The 18275-nt window shown below is 39.7% G+C and overlaps 1 protein-coding gene across 1 annotated transcript in view; it reads left to right on the top strand.

Annotated features, from left to right (window-relative positions):
* The window catches only part of LRP1B (LDL receptor related protein 1B), a 1691377-nt gene that overhangs the window by 300962 nt on the left and 1372140 nt on the right, over nucleotides 1-18275 (top strand). Inside the window, exon 2 of the mRNA XM_088474914.1 lies at nucleotides 5022-5144. Coding sequence (XP_088331040.1) covers nucleotides 5022-5144 — 123 coding nt within the window. The remainder of the gene's footprint in view (nucleotides 1-5021; nucleotides 5145-18275) is intronic.

Genomic DNA, 18275 nt, shown 5'->3' with positions numbered 1-18275 from the left:
TTGCAGATATTGATCCCCAGTACTCTGTCCTGGAGTAGCAGCGGTGGGAGGGCATTGTGCTCTGTTGTTAGCCCACTTGGCTATTGTGGCTGGTCAATTGCTAGAGCCACTCTAAGGGTTTTTGTATTTTCAATTTTCTGTATTGATTATTTATATAACTGGGGTAAAAAAGAGCGACCTATAGTTCTATCTATCTCTATATATATTTCCTTCTAGTCAAGTAATATGTTGACTAGTTTTGCCCCAGTATCCGCCCCGACACTTCTCTCCAAACAGCACAGCATGTCAGCCATGCTGCGGCTAAGGTGAGACTGTGAGCGACCACGCAGGACCCATTGAACACATGTGAATACCAGGTCCTGCGCATGAGCAGATCCCCAAACTTCAAATTTGTATGTAAATCATTAGATTTGCGTACAAATCCGAATCAGGCACTTAATCTCTTGCACAAGTCAGAATTACACAGCACTGTACATATGCTTCTTAATATACTTTTAATATCTTTCAACAGATCTCAGTATCTCTCAATAATTCTCAGTATCTGTCAATAGTTATTAATGTTTCTCATACTCTCTGAAAGGCCTTTAACAGTTCTCAATAGCTTTGTAGCTCTTTTAGGGACATCTCCCTTCTACAGCTCTATTACTCTCTCACAGCCTCCACGGATTTCAGCTGCGGCTACCAGTGCTGACTCACTGTCTCTGGCTCTTGGTCCTACTCTCTTCTGATGTTTCTGTAGTGTTGTCACTCAGTCCACCATCAGCGGATACTCAATGGCTTCTGACGTCTACACCACCACCAGCAATAACGCTTTGCCTGTTCTCTTGTTTCTCACATTAGACCTGTGACATCTCACCCCACTCTTAATCCCTTTGCAATTCTTAGTCAGGGTGTGACTAAAGGGTTGATGTATCAAGTAGTGGAAAGGGTAGAGTAGCTGAAACCAATCATCATTAATGTAAATATTTATCAAGTATATTCTATAAAATGACAGGTGGAAGATGATTGGTGACTATGGGCAACTTCTCCACTGGTTTTACTGCTGGATACATCAACCCCTAAGATTCCAGCGGGGATATAGCTTCTAACTATAGAGTATTTCATCATTAGCAAAGGCTTGGCCTAAAACTTCATCACATTGCACAGTGTCAGTAGACCTGCTGCAGAAAGGATGCTATGGTCAGAAGCTGAACACAGACACAGGTAGTCATTTTCTAGCACAGAGGTTCCCAAATGCAGTCATCAAGGCTTTCCAATAGTTCAGGTTTTAGAGATACAGTAATCATGGTTGAGCACAGGTAACTTAATTAGTACCTCAGCCAATTTGATTTAACCTCCTGTGCTCAACCATGGATATATCGCTAAAACCTGAACTGTTGGGGAGCCTTTGAAGATCGCTTTTGGGAACCTCTATTCTGGTATAATAATTCTGTGATTTTGCTGTGATCATTAACCAGCAGTGTGGTTACTTTCTGTCCATACACGCAGCCTGCTGTCCAGTATGACAAGGTAATTGGTTATCATTATATTCTTATGGATGAGGGCAGACACTGATGGATAGGGCTGTCCCCAGTGCCACACCTAGCAGTGTGCAGTCACTGTACATTATCATGAAATATTGGGCCTCAAAAAGGGGCAATGTATGTGTATGTGTCTCTTAATTGGGTCTCATTAGCCCCGTATATCTGATGTTCTCACAAATCTTGGATAAAATGTTGTTATAAAAATGTTCTGCAGGAGAACCAAGCTGGCAGCATGTTTTCTACCAGCAATATCTTAATATATAGTAAACTCTGGGAGGGGGGTTCTATAATTGCACCCCCCCACCCATGCCTTCATGTTATTTGTATCTGTATGTATTGAAAGCTGCAATGTGTGATTGATGACCATCAGTCCTGTAATATTGCTTTTTGCTGTATTTAATGCTGAGTGAATACATATATGGTATCTTGGGATTTATGTGTTTTCCCTGGTGCATATTGATATAGTTAATCTTCTTATACTACAGTGTGTAGCAGATTGCCTTGTTCAGTTCTAGCCACCTCTCCCTTCCCAGGTACCCCTAATAACCCCATCTACAAGATGAAGATTACATTCTGTCATTGAATATGCGGCTTGGAAGCAATACAGTGTGGTTTAGAAAACTTAGCTGAATTTGCAATTGTAAGCCTGTGAGTTCATCTCTCCAGTGGTGGAAAGTCAATATATTCTAGTTTAATTTTTTTTCCCCTGCTCCTAAGCTTCCTCGAACCACCCAAACAATAAGCCCACACATGTAGGATTTGGCACCAGGAAAAGTCACGTGGTGAATCTATTTGGATGCAGCAGTGTTTACAATGAATGATCTGAGTCATGTTTATTGCTGCCGAACCTGACATGAAAATCCAGAATACAAGACACTGGGAATGTAATGTAAAGTGATTCTGTAGTGGTTGTAAAAAAGTGTTTTGTCTTTAGTGAAACAAATCGAAATGTATAAGAAAATTACCATATTAAGTATTATGTTGTCAAAACCGCAAATATTATAAGGAGTGGATGGCTTGTTTTAATTGTTTTGAAGACTAATCCTGCTTCTGAGTAGCGTCTATGTTCCAAACATATTGCTCAGTAAAATTACAGCAGTTATAAGCAAGTTTGTCAGGGAGTAAGTATAGAAGAATGGTAAATGGTAGCATCAAATGTATGTCTACCTGTTGCCTATACATTATTGGATCTGATGCTGAGTAAAAATTATACTAGATTATGTACCATAAATGAAGCTAATACTTAGGGCATATGCTTACAAAGAGTGCGTATCTAGCCTCGTGGAGAGGCGGAATGGGAGAGGTAAGGGGGATTGCAGAAACACTTATATATGTCTGTTATGAAAATGAAGCCAATGAATTCAACCAAACTATAACTGATTAAGGGGCATATTTATTAAATATTATTTGTGAGATATCCCCAGAAAACACTATCCACAAATATTAAAGATCCCCTGGAGATACTGCGGCAGATATCTCTGAAGGTGGCGTTAGCCAATAGAAGTCTATGGACTACTCTTTTGCCGATTCCTTTGGAGAGAGATCCTCTGGATCCCTCTCCATCTGCACCTATTGAGGCATGCGCAGGCCAATGGCCACACATGCACAGTAAGTGCGCCAATGCCGAACCTGGAAGCATAAGAGAACAGAATTAGCTTTCTCTCTGCTTAGAGCTCTTCGTTGGGACAGACTCTTATCATAGCCCATCCTGACGACAAGAGAATTATACTAAATTTGCATCAAAATTTAAAATTTCACAATTCAAATTTAGTTGTTATCATATCACCTCCGCATTTAAAAATGCAGAATATGATAAATGGGTCCCTAACTGTGGAATGTACCAAAAAATGTCTCATTCCTCAGTGATGTCAATAATTCCTGTTTTTAAATTCGCATCATTGCTGCAGTGATCTGCAGATATATCTGTAGATGATGATCATTCATACATACTGAATGGCCATCATCGTCCAGGCTGCCGCAGGTCCTGCTGGCCGGGGGGCTGGTCAAGAGTGTGTCCACCCCCCTCCCCGTGGCTGCCGCTGGATGTGTACGGGCGGTCAGCAGACCATCCGTACACACTTGCTGACGGACAGATATGTCTGCAGATATATCTCTCCATCGGCTGTGCAGCACAGCCAATGCAATATTTCTGTGAACGATGCCGTTCAGACATATCGCTGGTACACAATGGCCGACGGGCACCAGATTTATTGGCCGATCAATTTATTGGCCAATATATCAGCCAGTGTGTACCCAGTTTAAGGCCTAGTGGGCAATGAGGTGCCCAGATTACCCTAATTCATTTTGTTTTATTTTTATTTTATTACAGTTGGATGGAGTAAAGGGACCCAAACCAGTGTGTTGCCTTGGGCCCTATGGGATCTTAATCAGACTCTGCTCCATAGTACATAGGTAATGGGCCTTTAACAGGAGTCTGAATCATTGTGGTACGGTCTACATGTTTGATTAAATCAGATACTGTTGTATTGGTTTCTCGACAGGTGATTTGCTAGGGCACAATGGCAATGATGTTCCATGGTAAAATAAATTGTTGCCTCCATTTTAACAGGAGTCTCTTTCTTTGTGGCCTTATCTTGTTTGCATAAATCAGATGCTGTTGTATTTTACTGGTTTCCCTAGAGATAATGTATAGTTGTGTTCACTTCCTACTATAGTTTATTTTTATATTTTCAAAAGTTCTCTTGGGAGTGATATGCTGTGAGCACATGGTAATAGAGATTTGTGGATATAGCTTCTATATGTTCAAAATGCAAGGATACTTTAAATCCTAAAAATAATTTTCTAGTTGGTAGTTTTACGAGGGTTTAGTGGAACATTTGTGATCCTTTAACTCTACATCACTACATTCGTCAACTGAAAAACCCCATTTGCAGAAACAGTTACCTTCCATCTCCCATTGTGCATTCAGTGAGCCTAGTATTTTGTACTCAAGCTGCGAGTTCTGATTACTTTATTAAATAATGACCTTGAAAATGTATTTTAAAGCATATTTTCTGTCTATGGATTTATTATATTTTGAAAGTATGAGTAAAATCCATGAAAAATATCTTTGACTTAATGTTTCTCTTAAAGAATGTTCCCTTTATGCAGTGACTGTTCTCACTGATGTCAATGCTTTATTTTTTATGATCAAGATAACCTAAATAATGTTCCAGGTTATTTTGGCTTGACCTCATGCAAATAATAATAATGAAAAAAAATTAATTATTGCACACTGCTTTAACATGAAGCTTGCAATAGAAGTTGGACGAAGTAACATGGTATTGGCTAATTTCAGGTTCGGCCAAATCACATGATGCACCCATGTTAAGCTACAAATTGTCATAAACTCAATGAATATAAATGTCTTTGCTAACAAAATAAATTTAAAATATGGTTAGCCATTTGATGTGTTTGCTTTTTTATTTTAATGCATTTCCATTATATTATTACTTTGTTGCATTTTTTTTTTAAATATATTCTGCTTTTTACTTTCAGAGCAACAGTTGTGTGATCCAGGCGAGTTCCTTTGCCATGATAATGTCACATGTGTGTCACAGAGCTGGCTGTGTGACGGAGAACAGGACTGCCCAGATAATTCAGATGAATCACTACATCAGTGTATGTAATGATTTGTTTAATATTTGTGTTTTATTTGTGTTTTATTTATGGAAGTATGGTCTATTTCATCATGTGATGCCTGAAGATTTCCTGGTTGTGTTGCTGAACCAGTCTTCTACTCCAGCCCTTGTAAAAATGGCAAAATTCACTAAAAAGGGTCAAAACAAAAAAGTAAAGAATAATGTTTGTTGACATGTTTTCTGTGTGGAGAACCAGGGTTTGCACTTTTCAGTCATTCTATCATAGTGATATCCTAGGCCTGAGTGGAAACTAGGAATGTAGGCTCCCTAAACAAAGAGCTTTATACTTATGCCTGATCCATCCCAAATCCCAATCTACTTAGAAACACCAACTTTGGTATGAAACTCCACCTACTTGGTTACAAGCCCCGCCTCTGTTGAGGCATGCAAACCATTCTGTCACAATCGGCCTGATTCAGAAGTGGACGCAATGATAATGTAAGATGCAGTGGAGTTATTCTTTGTTTCTGTGCATGCGCTAAAGTGGTACTGCGCACGCACAGCGCTTGGTGAGCGACGGCAGTCGCAGAGAGGAATAATTAGCAAATTAAGTGACAGGTAGTCAGCTTTTGGGGGAGGTAACAGGGGGTGGCTAGAAAAATGCAGTTGTGTCACGACTCTGCGAATTCGTATGCAGCTACATAGGCTCCAGGTGAGACACTCATTCTGACACAGCATAGTGTTGCTCAGAAGTTTGATGTGCAAATGATGTATCCTCTTTTATACGTAAGCGGCAGATGTGAGATACTGGAGGTAGATGTCTCTGTGCACAAGACATCAGCTAAATCATTAGCATATTTTCGCAGGTCCGCAGCGTACAGAATCACAGTTGCGACGGGGTTTGTGTGCACCTTTGAATCAGGCCCAATGTCCTCCTGATCTTTATTTCTGATGTGATATTGCATCCTCTCCTCCATATTCTCTTGGATCCTGCACCTGCTTCTCACCCCTACAGTAGTTACACCCCTGAGCTGCCTCCGATAGTTCCCTCCGAATAAACCATTTACTCCTCTGCATTCTTAAATTTAATTTAAGTAAAATGGCTCAAAATAATCCTGATTCCTATTTCAATAACAATGGCTGCACCTGTATATTCCAAATGTGAAATGTTATTGTATATTTCAGCATGGATTATCTTTGACACTTTTAGTGTTATTAACATCTTCAAGCATTTTAAAGAGGCATAATTTAGATGACAACAAGGACCGGTTGGTGAAATGCGCTAAATACTTTGTAGAACTTTTTAAGCTTTGAAACATTTTTGCTGTTATTCTGTCATTGTTTGTATAGATAAGCATGTGTTTGTATGTTTGTATAGATAAGCATGTGGGGAAAGTACTGTTCTCAACAGCAGAATACTATGAAATAGGACAGATAATGTATCGAGATACAGTGTCGCCAAGACCTCGGATGGGCTCTGAAACTGGCTGGGGGTGTGGCCAAGCGGTGGCATAGCCACTCCATCTCGGAAGACATGCATCCCTCCTCCTCATGGCATGTCTGCAGCCAATTTTATTGTTTGCCACCAGTTATTAGGTCCTATGGTAAACAGCAAGGCTTTGTCATTTAATACAGGGACACTATTGGTAGCAAGTATTTACCCAGCTGCATAGGGATCTCTCCTGATCATACAATACTATATACAGTACCAGTCAAAAGTTTGGACACACCTTCTCATTCAATGGTTTTTGTTTATTTAAATAATTTTCAACATAGTAGATTAATACTGAAGACATCAAAACTATGAAAGAACACATGGAATTATGTTGTAAACAAAAAAGTGTTAAACAAATCAAAATATGTTTTATATTTTAGATTCCTCAAAGTAGCCCCCTTTTTCATGGATGACAGCTTTGCACACTCTTGGCATTCTCTTAATCAGCTTCATGAGGTAGTCTCCGTGAATGGTTTTGAATTAACAGGTGTGCCTTGTCAAGAGTCAATCTGTGGAATTTCTTGCCTTCTTAATGTGTTTGAGACCATCAGTTGTGTTGTGCAGAGGTAGGGTTAGTACACAGTAGACACCACTATTTGACTACTGTTGAAATCCATATTTTGACACCAACCACTCATCTCAGTAAAGAGAAACGACAGTCCATCATTACTTTAAGACATGAAGGTCAGTCGATACGGAAAATTTCAAGAACTTTGAATATATCCTCAAATGTAGTTACAAAAACCATCAAACGCTATGATGAAACTGGCTCTCATGAGGACCGCCGCAGGAAAGGAAGACCAAGAGTTACCTCTGCTGCAGAGGATAAGTTCATTAGAGTGACCAGCCTCAGAAACTGCTACTTAACAGCACCTCAGATTAGAGACCACATAAAGTCTTCACAGAGTTCAAGTAGCAGACAAATCTCAACATCAACTATTCAGAGGAGACTGCGTGAATCAGGCCTTCATGGTCGTATTGCTGCGAAGAAGCCACTACTGAGGATGAACAACAAGAAGAAGAGAATTGTTTGGGCCAAGAAACACAAGGAAAAAACTCTTGTATCTGCGCCTGAAATCACTTAACCATGAAAACAAACCAGAATTGTATCATAAAACATGTATTTTATACAATAACAATAGACCTATTAGAACTGCAGCTCCACGGGGCATAAAAGTTGAATAACAATGATGCAATACTGCAATAAAACACTTCTACACATAAGTGAAATATAAACCAGAGTGTAGTCTCAAATAGCTGAAAAGATATGTATAATGACTAGTGGAATTAATAGGTTCCCTTAATGGGTGACAGAGTTCCTCGGGAGAATGGTGGCTTAGTAGAATGATTCAATATATGTAGCAAGTGACTATTCCTTTTAGCGGAAATATCTGTGTCTCCTTTAATATAAACCCCCACTCACCACTAGTGTGATGAAGTCCTGAACTAGCCAGATATATAAATGAACATAAATGGTCATCAGTAGGAGCCCAGTCAGCAAGACATTCCACAGGGGCACACTCGGCAGCGATATTCAGCCTAACCATTATTAGAGTCTCCAGACTCGGGGCTGGCTACCACAGTGCTAAACAGTAAATTTCCGTGTATGGGGTGAAACCCGTCACCTGAAGACAGCAGGGAGCGGAGAGCAGTGATGTTAACTCCGACACCCGGGATCAGCTGGAAGTAGTGAGCGGTGATATCAGCGGTGGATGCCGCAGGGTTGTATGTGGAAGCCGCAAGGTCCGCAGTAGTCTGTGACTGAGATGCACACTTCAGTATGTTCAATCTCCCACAAGCGGCAGTCTGAGGTCCGTCTTGGCATGTAGCAGCAGTTCAGAATAAAAAAATCAGCACCTTGACGCATTTCTCCTCATTGACTGAGGTTTTTTCAAAAGGCAGAAACACAAGGAATGGACATTAGACCAGTGGGAATCTGTACTTTGATCTGATGAGTCCAAATTTCCGATTTTTGGTTACAACTATCGTGTCTTTGTGAGACGCAGAGAAGGTGAACGGATTGTTTCTGCATGTGTGGTTCCCACTGTGAAGCCTGGAGGAGGAGGTGTGATGGTGCTTTGCTGGTGACACTGTTAGTGATTTATTCAAAATTCAATGCACACTTAACCAGCATGACTACCACAGCATTCTGCAGCGCTATGCCATCCCATCTTACTGGGACCATCATTTGTTTTTCAACAAGACAATGACCCCAAACACACCTCCAGGCTACGTAAGGGCTACTCTTGACCAAGAAGGAAAGTGAGGGAGTGCTGCGTCAGATGACCTGGCCTCCGCAATTACCCGACCTAAACCCAATTGAGCTGGTTTGGGAATATTTGGACCGCAGAGTGAAGGAAAAGCAGCCAACAAGTGCTCAGCACCTCTGGGAACTCCTTCAAGACTGTTGCAAAACCATTCCAGGAGACTACCTCATGAAGCTGATTGAGAGAATGCCAAGAGTGTGCAAAGCTGTCATCAAAGCAAAAGGGGCTACTTTGAGGAATCTAAAATATAAAACATATTTTGATGTGTTTAGCATTTTATTGCTTACAACATAATTCCATATGTGTTCTTTCATAGTTTTGATGTCTTCAGTATTAATCTACTATGTTGAAAATTATTTAAATAAACAAAAACCATTGAATGAGAAGGTGTGTCCAAACTTTTGACTGGCACTCTGCATATATGAAGACTTATCTCCAAAAAATAAGTGTATGTGTATATATATATATATATATATATATATATATATATATATAATTATGACTCAGACACAAATGGAAAAAAACCCGAAATGTTTAAAGAAAGTAGTTTGAAAATACAGGTTTGCTTAACATTGCTTAACAATACATATTTAAGTGGTGGAAACAGTTGGAAAACGCAGCAGTATCTGAATAGATTACTGAGCACAAATGACTAGAGAGAAGATGTTATTAAATTTTAATGTCCCCAGTTTGTGTCTAAGGAAAATGAGAATGTTTCCTCCTGAATGTCACTATGTTAATCATTGCATATAAAAGAGGAAGACTGACAAGAACAAAGCACATTGAGGATTTATAAACTATTTCGAAGAGGCATTAAATGGTTTTTATTTGCTCAAAACTCTGAAGATAATTGAAGAATATTTGGTAGGTTTAATAAAACACTGATGCTAAACTGCAGAACATTTTCTGTTCTCATATTTTATCACCTTACTAGATAGCTGTGACCCATATTTCAGGCAAAATCTTGAAAAAAATTCTAAACAGGTCTATTAATTAAACAATGAAAAGTCCTTTCTCTGACAAAACCGAGGATTTCTCCAAATATGGGCTGTGCCTTATCTCTCAAGGGGTTACTGCTAGTGATAACACTGAATCTCTGGTGGTTACCGCCTCCAGTGATGAGCTTTGCTGGGATCAGCCAGAAATAGCTTCACCATACGGTGGTGTAGGTGGTTTGATGACTAGAGTCCCATTGAACTGCATTATCATGGCACTACCCTCTACTTCAAAATGCTGGTAATCAAATCTTTATATATTAGGGGATTGGCCACATTGACCTTATCATGGTACCAGCCCCCAGCATCTTCCCCATGGCTGCCCTCTTTCTGTGCAAGTATGACAAGTATACAGTATATGAGCAATAATCCTTGTTCTGTTCTCGCCCCCACATTCATCCTCCTGCTGAAAATTTTAATTGACTTTAATTTGCTAAAATAGACTCTCTGCAAATAGAGCAATTCATATTTTCAATTTAAAAAATTGCAAAAAATTCCAAAAAACAGTGTTGTGGATATAAAATAAAAACTGAAAACAGCAAACTGAAAAAAACAGCAAATTCGCAGTAGAACAGGTCATCGTGCAGATGTGTGAAATTTCGGCAATACAATCTTTGTGTACCGATTCTGCTTTGCCAATAACCAGAATGCCTTTTTCAGAATGCCTTGAACAGTATGGGGGCGATTCATTCATGCTTCTGTTTGATGTGCTGGGGGACCCTTAAAGCTAAATTCCGTTGTAAAATATGAACAGTTTCACACTCAAATGTGAAATAGGTGTGTAAAACCAACTGGTCGACATGCAAAAGGTAAACAGGTACAAAAGGTTGACAGGGACAAATGGTCGACAAACGTATGGTCGACACAACCATGGTCAATACTTTTTTTAAGCCTAATCCTAACTCTTCCCCAAGTGCCTGAACATAACCTTTTTCTGGTGCCTAACCTTAACTCTCCCCCAAGTGCCTAAACCTATCCATAGCATAAACCTAACCCTACCCCTAGTGCCTAAATCTTACCATCCCCTCCGGCAGAGTAACCCAACCCTTCCTCAAGTGCCTATCTGTAACTCCTAACCCTAATCTTATAAATGTTTGGGGAAAAAAACTACATGTTGACCTTTTTTTGTGCCGACCATTGGTGTATCGACCATTTGAACCTGTCAACATTTAGTTCATGTCGACCTGTTGCACTGTTGACCTTTAGAACATGTCGACTTTTTGCACCAGTCAACCTGTTGACTGTTGACCATCTGGTGTCAACCTATACATTGTCAACCTTTTGTCTGTTGAGCCTTCATCCAGATGCCATGTGGAATACAAGATATAAGGTAAATATGATTGCACTTAGCTTTTCCATAGCTTTATTAACTAATGCTGCATTAGTAAAATCATCAAGTGCATAACATTTATGGTGCATTTATATTATAACAATATAGTGACAAGTTTGGGGATATGAAACATGGCATACTGTATGAGTATACTTCACCTGCTTGATTCGGCATATATTTATTGCTTGTGTATTTGTTCCCTTTTTCTGCAATTATTATTTAGAGTGATGCTTGATATCCTCTTCATATAGAAAAAGGTATTTTGCATTAGAGATGCTTGTTGAGAGGTTTAATTACACAGTATTATAGGCGTCAGTATCTTCTGAAGTGTCAGACTGAATTGTACTAATCTCTTCAAGAAAATGATTATTGATATCCATTGATAAGACTACACTAAGTAAGTGAATCTGTCTATACGTTGTTGATAATGCTATGGTATTATTCATATTAGGCAGGTTTGCTGGACATACAGTAAGCTCAGCGATCAGCAGCATGGATAACCACTAGTTATATTGCAGATTATTCCTGCAGAAGAAAGATTTCAGTGCATTATTTTCAATTAGGGATGTGCAGGCTCGGATAGGTTCGGATTTTTCCCTCCAAAAAAATGGAGTTCCGTTTTTTGGAGGGAAAAATCCGAACTTGACGTGCAAACTCGAACCTATCCGACCCTGCACATCCCTATTTTCAATAAAATATATTAAACAAAAAATGTCATTGACTACCGCTGGTCTAATTACCATAAATGACATTACTATTCTGCTGCACCATTTTGATGTTGTTTTCAAATTGTCACCCCAAGACCAGGGGAGGAATGAATGGTGGTGTGGTGGCACCTTCTAGGGCCCTGCTACCCCCCCTTCCCCCCGAGGGCTCCACCCATACTTGCCTACTGTTTAAAGATGACATCTGAATACGCTATGGGTGCTATTCACAGTGACCAGCATCATAGCAGTCATGCACCAGCATGAGAAGAGGACAGGACAGGATAAGGAGGGGTTTTCCACTCTCTTGAGATCTTAGAAGCACTCCCCTAATTTCAGGAGTCTCCTTGACACCCAGGAAGTGTAGAGCAGCATACTCCTCTCTGCTGTCAAAAGAATGGAGACCACTTTTGAACAAGTGTCGTCCAGCACATAAACACTGGGCTAATTTGATTTCTTATATCTAAGATGTATGCAATATTCTAAACAATACAATAATGAATGTGAAATAGTCATTGGCGGTTTAAGAAAAAACATGCTCAGCGTGCACGTGTTTTGCTTGTGTCCCCTCTCCCCTAAAAATATGGCACCAACGCCTGTGTAGAAGATATCAAGGACTCTGGCACAATGCTGCGGGCAGATATGTGATAGGCTACAATTTGCTAGTCCTGGCATGATTTTTGTAACATATTATAGCCACTAGATCTAAAGTGGCAAAATCAAAAACAACTTGTTGGCAACTTGTTAGCAGCTATCTCACATAAATCACACCAGGACCAGCAAATCGCAGGTTATTACATGTGGGTCCCAGTCTTTGCATGTGAACCATACTGTAATTACATTATTTTCTTCAGGTGGTCAGACCGTGTTATTGGTGTGGTTTGAGCGTCACTGGCCTCTATTCGCTCAGACCTGTGTTCACTGTACACCTTGCACCTATAACAGAGAAGCTGTTGTGTATTACAGGTACAGTACTTGTTTTTACACAGCAAAATATAAGAAAAAACCCACAACCCACATCTCAGTAATCCCATGAAGCTAAAGAAAGAAAAACAACTTCAGTAATTTCAAAAAAGCAATGTTCAGTTTTAATAATATCTGGGTGAATCATTTGCATGGAATACTCATTGGCTTTATTGTGGTACACCTAATTGTTCAATCACATAGTAAGAATTTACATATCGTATAATAAAAACATTATGCCTCACATTTACAGTTTATTAGGTCTGCATAATGTGAAACAACTACATTATATGAAGTACTCACAATAATAGTGCTGCACGTAATATTAAAGCAGATAATCATCAATGAAAGGTTCCTATTTCTAGGTGGCATTCATTTAGGATGTTTGAAGCATTCATGCAAATGGTTCTATTGAATTAGTTTCCATGTCTTTGTAAAGCTTATTAATCAACTAACGCTGGTCTAAGTAAAAGTATACAGAGATATTTAGCATTTGTATTGTTGTCTGTAAGCAAAAGAGAACTTTAATGTAAATTAATATGTATTTCCCTTGCAGAAAAAATGCTGCTGTGATTATTATTATTATTATTATTATTATTATTATTATTATTATTATTATTATTAATAATAATAATTTACAAGGTGTTACAGTACAATGCTTTGCTGGACAGTGGACAAAACAGGACAAACATTAAACAGGGGCATAAAAAGAAGACAAAATACATTGAAGCATGAAAAGAAAGGGTAGGGAGTATAAATGTGTGGTACGGTTTTGGCTCGGATCTTCCCACCAATTTGGATCACAGAAAGAAGCAAAACATCATCTTTCACAGACAGCTCAGCACAGATGTCCGTGAAAGATGATGTATTGTCTGTGAATGATGATGTTTTGCCTTGTTCTGAGTTCCAAACTGGGCAGGAAGATTTGAGCCAAAACTGAACAGCACATCTCTAGTAGGGAGGGCCCTGCTCATGAGAGACCTTATATTCTACTTAGAAGAGGACACTGCTGGGACAAGAGGAATGAGTGTGTCTCAGAGTGTAGATTGGGGCACTTGTGAGGGTGCACCAATGTTAGCAGTATAGGTGGTAGTAGGGTAAGTGCCAATAGAGAGATAAACTAACAGAGAGCATATAATGATTTCAAGACTGTGGAAGATTCTGTGTTTGCTGTAGGAAATATAACTATAGGCGGGTAGCAGCACAGGAAAAGTTTTGTAGGCATGGGTTAGAGGTGGTTATCACCAGAAATGAGGTGCAGGTCATAAGTAGATAAGGGGATCTGGTCAATATCCCGACAGTCAGGATACCAGGGCTTAGAATGCTGGTGCTGGAATCCTGACGCCTGTTAGAACCCCCCACCGGCATCCCGTCGGTAAGTACTGCGGTTAGGGGGAGGGTTAGGGTTTGGCACTAGGTGGAGTGTTAGACACTAATGGGGGAGGGTTAGGTATAGGGTGTAGGGAGGGGTAGGTTAGGTTCAGGCACCGGGGAGGGAGGGTTATGGTAGGGAGAGGGGGAGGGTTATGGTAGGGAGAGAGGGAGGGTTAGGATACTGACCAACAGGAGTCAGGATTCTGACTGCTGGGATCCCGAGCACCAGCATCCAGTACCCATCCCCATCTAAGAAGGTAAAAGGGAGAGGATTTGATATGAGATTATAGACATATAAAGGGGTGTTGTTGTTGAAAGATTTGCAGGCAATATGAGTAATGTACATTAGATTATAGTGGACATGAGTAAAGAGAAGAGTAAGCGGATGTTAAGTGCAGCAGGTTTGGGACAATAAAGAAATGGTGTTGTTATTCATGGTGAGGGAGATTTGTGGAGAGGTGGTGACTTGGGAGGGGAGAAGATAATAAGCTCTATTTTAATGTTGAGTATTAGGTAGAATTGGGCCATCCATGTGTAGGTTTCATTATTCAACTTTCAAATGTAAAAATCGTATTATGCAAAAACATTTTTTCAATTGAAACCAATGAATAAATGTCAGCAGTAGATCTAAAAAACAATGCCAGTCACACACTCCTACTCTGATTAATGTCCAGTTTGGCCTCACATACAGATGGCCAGATTGGATTAGATCCAGATGTTTGATCCCTTGTATGAACATAAAGATATTTTGTACCCTGACTGGGGAAAGGCTATTACAGTAGGCAGATGACAATATATAGCCATTAAGCTGTCATTTGAAAACAAGTGTGTGACCATTGCATAATACCAGATGTGTAAGTGCACTTCGGCAAAGATAACCAGCTGAAGATGACTTCCCTATCTCCAAGGGCAAATAAGCCACCAATAAGAGTACATCTAAATAAATGTCAGCACAAGCACATATCATGCTGTATAATCCTCACTCTGAAAATGGGTAACCATTAAATCAAAGCACTTCATTATAATAGATATTACTCAGGCCTAATCTCCTTTTGGAGTGGCTTATAATGTAAAAAGCTCCTTAACTCTACTTGTTATATTTAGTTTGTTAAGAGGAAACTGTAAGGATCTGAGCAGCTAAAAGTATGGATCTGTAATGCTCCTTTATGTGTGTAATTTCACCTACTCATCTACATAAAGCATTTCAAGCTGTAAATTCACATAATTGTCCTCTGAGCCACCCCCAGTAAATCAATGTGCGTGGGCTTGCGGTTTTCCGGATACACATTAAACTCTGCATGGTGGAGACAGTGAAATATCACTAAGTCACAGTCCAACATACAAACACTTCAGTCAGTCTCACCACCTTTATTCATTCTGTTTTTCCTCAAAAAAAACAAATTCCCAGTTTAGTTTCCTACACGTCCGTTATTAATCATTATAGTGTGAAACCGTCTTCTCGCCAAGTTCGGAACTCGAATCTCAAAAACAGATCTTGTGTGTTTTGAATTGCAACTAAGTCACTCTCTCATAGGCATCATTTCACACAGAAGAGTGTATGGAGAGGGTGTGAGCTGTAGTTCATGCTGCAATATTACATACTATTAGAAAGAGTTGTAGGTAGTTGAAGTGGATGGGAAATGTACTGCAGGCATCTTTGTCACTGTGTATGTTTGTCAGACACTAGCTAGCACCTGCAATCCAGTGCAAACTGGTTCTTGTGCATATTGTTAGAGGTGAACTTGAAGTGTGCAGCACTTAGGGGTCCATGCAGGAAGCTGAGATAAGGGGGGCAAATGAAAAAGGAAGAGAACATCTCTGTATATATTGCTTCTCTTAGTGACTTAATGTTCACTCTCCTCATTTGTGCTATATTTAGTAAAAACCGCGGTAACTGCCTACTGCTTTGCCAATTATCGGTGCTCTGTTACTTAATTCAGCCTGCCAGCTCGCTGTAGCCTTGGCCAATATTTGTGAAAACAATCTTATGAGCTCTGAAGTGGTCAAAATTTACTGGAAATGAATGTTATTGATGTTAATAATACTAGGTACAAAAACATGGTAAAGTTACATGATTTTGGCTGTTTTTATAACGTTTTAAATAATGCTAGATCCAAAAGCAAAAGCAAAACCAAAAACCTTGAGGGTGGCTTTGTCATATCCAAAACATGACAATGATTTAGAAACAAAATTAAAACCAAAACACGGAGGTCTGCATACACCTCTAGATTTGTGTGCTCTCTTGAGGCCATATGGCATCATAGAGAGGCCTTGTATACAGTATTTTTTTTTTTTTCATTTTTAATTACCTCTTGCTCGTTGCTGGACACCTGTTCCTCATGTTTGTCGACTACTGCTACTACCAAGGAGTCAACACAGATCATCAAAAGAAGAACAGTGGTAGCAATCACACTTGAACTTACTTGGTCCAAGAACTGTACTGAGATTTTATTCCTCTTCTAAACAGCCCTGTACTCGAGAGTAGATTTGCCAAAACTTTAAGATGGTATTTGCGCATCTGCATTAGTCAGTAACCTGTCACCGGCAGCAATAGGCTGCTGTCAACATCGGAGGAGGAGGACATCGTTGGACCTTGCCAGAAAGTAAAACATGTTAAATACTGGTCGCATATTCGTATGTATCACAGTGATAATAAATAAAATATGCCTCCAGCAAATAGTATTGTTGGTAAATGCAGCCCTGTGTTTTATGGAGAAGATTGCTCCTCATATCCACAAGGTAATTTCACCAAGCCTTCACACATATTGGTTTATTTATCTGTAAGAAGATGATTATGTTGTAGGTACGTCAAAGAGCTGGTCTAAAATGCTAACTGAAGCAACATGTATTTGTTCTCCAGCAAGCAAAAGTAAGCAGGAATCATTTCTGTAACAACAATTTATATATAATAGTACTTCCATATAGCCCCAATTTTATCATAACTGCTCCAATTCTCTGACCCTGGAAGGGGCTTCATTTATCAAAAAAGTGAACCTGGCTTTATCAGAATGTGGGCTTGGTCTTACAGATTGGGAAATAGTTTATTAGGATGTAGATCCTGGTTATTTTGTCCCAATTCTACGTGCAGGGAGGTCTGGAAAAGGAAAATAAAGTAAGTCCATTTTGAGACTGTGTATATCAAAATGATGTATATGAAATCATCAATATATTTTGAACAAGATGATGAACCCAGTTTCACCTGGGTAGACCTTAGATATTTACTGTTCACATTTACATTTCACCACTCCAATAACACATTAATCCTTCACCTGTATAGTAATGCATTACTGCTATAGTAAGACATTGCATTGAGGAGATGAATATCGCAATATGAATGTTCTCCCCGATTTTAATGTTTCTACATCCAGGGGTTTGGGCTAGATGTTAATGAGTCAGTCAGTCAGTCATTCAGTCAGCAGGACATCACATTTTATATACAGTATATATAAGAGACAATTGGCCTGATTCACAGTTGTACGCTATTGTTGCTGCAGCAGTGGATGTGCGAAAATATTCTAATGCAACAGACTCAGAAACTTGTAATGGAATGCCCACCGTAGCCTTCATAGCTCTCCCCAACTGAGTGCACTTATGCAGCTTCAGACACATAACAGTCAGACATAAACTCCTTAAGACAGTTTTTGGTCATTCAAAATGGCTGCCGCCACTGAGATGCCAGAACCAGCTTCCTGCATATGGGATTGCAGATGCAGGAGGTGATACACCCCTGAAACAGTGGAGACGTGCCTGCGTATTTAGCCGACACTCCCCTGTTGCCTCGCCCAAACATTCCCTGACTATCAATCACACTGTGAAAAAAAGACTTGCAACATGCGACTTTGGTAACGTACCTTGAGGCAAGCGCAGTGCGACTTGGACGCATGCACAGTGGCTAAAGTCACTACATTTGCGAGTACATCGGCCTAGGGTACAACACTGAATCAGGCCCCATGTTCTATAGTGCTCTACTGAGGTCAATAGATTAGTAGTCAGACATCGACCAGCCTAAAGAGCTAAGTCTATAAATTGAAAAAAAAACAAAT

The sequence above is a fragment of the Taudactylus pleione genome, unplaced genomic scaffold, assembly GCF_031769625.1.
Source record: "Taudactylus pleione unplaced genomic scaffold, aTauple2 ptg000156l, whole genome shotgun sequence".
Taxonomy (NCBI): Eukaryota; Metazoa; Chordata; class Amphibia; order Anura; family Myobatrachidae; genus Taudactylus; species Taudactylus pleione.
The sequence above is the reverse complement of the archived record's forward strand: the minus strand, read 5'-3'. Positions and strand labels throughout refer to the sequence as shown.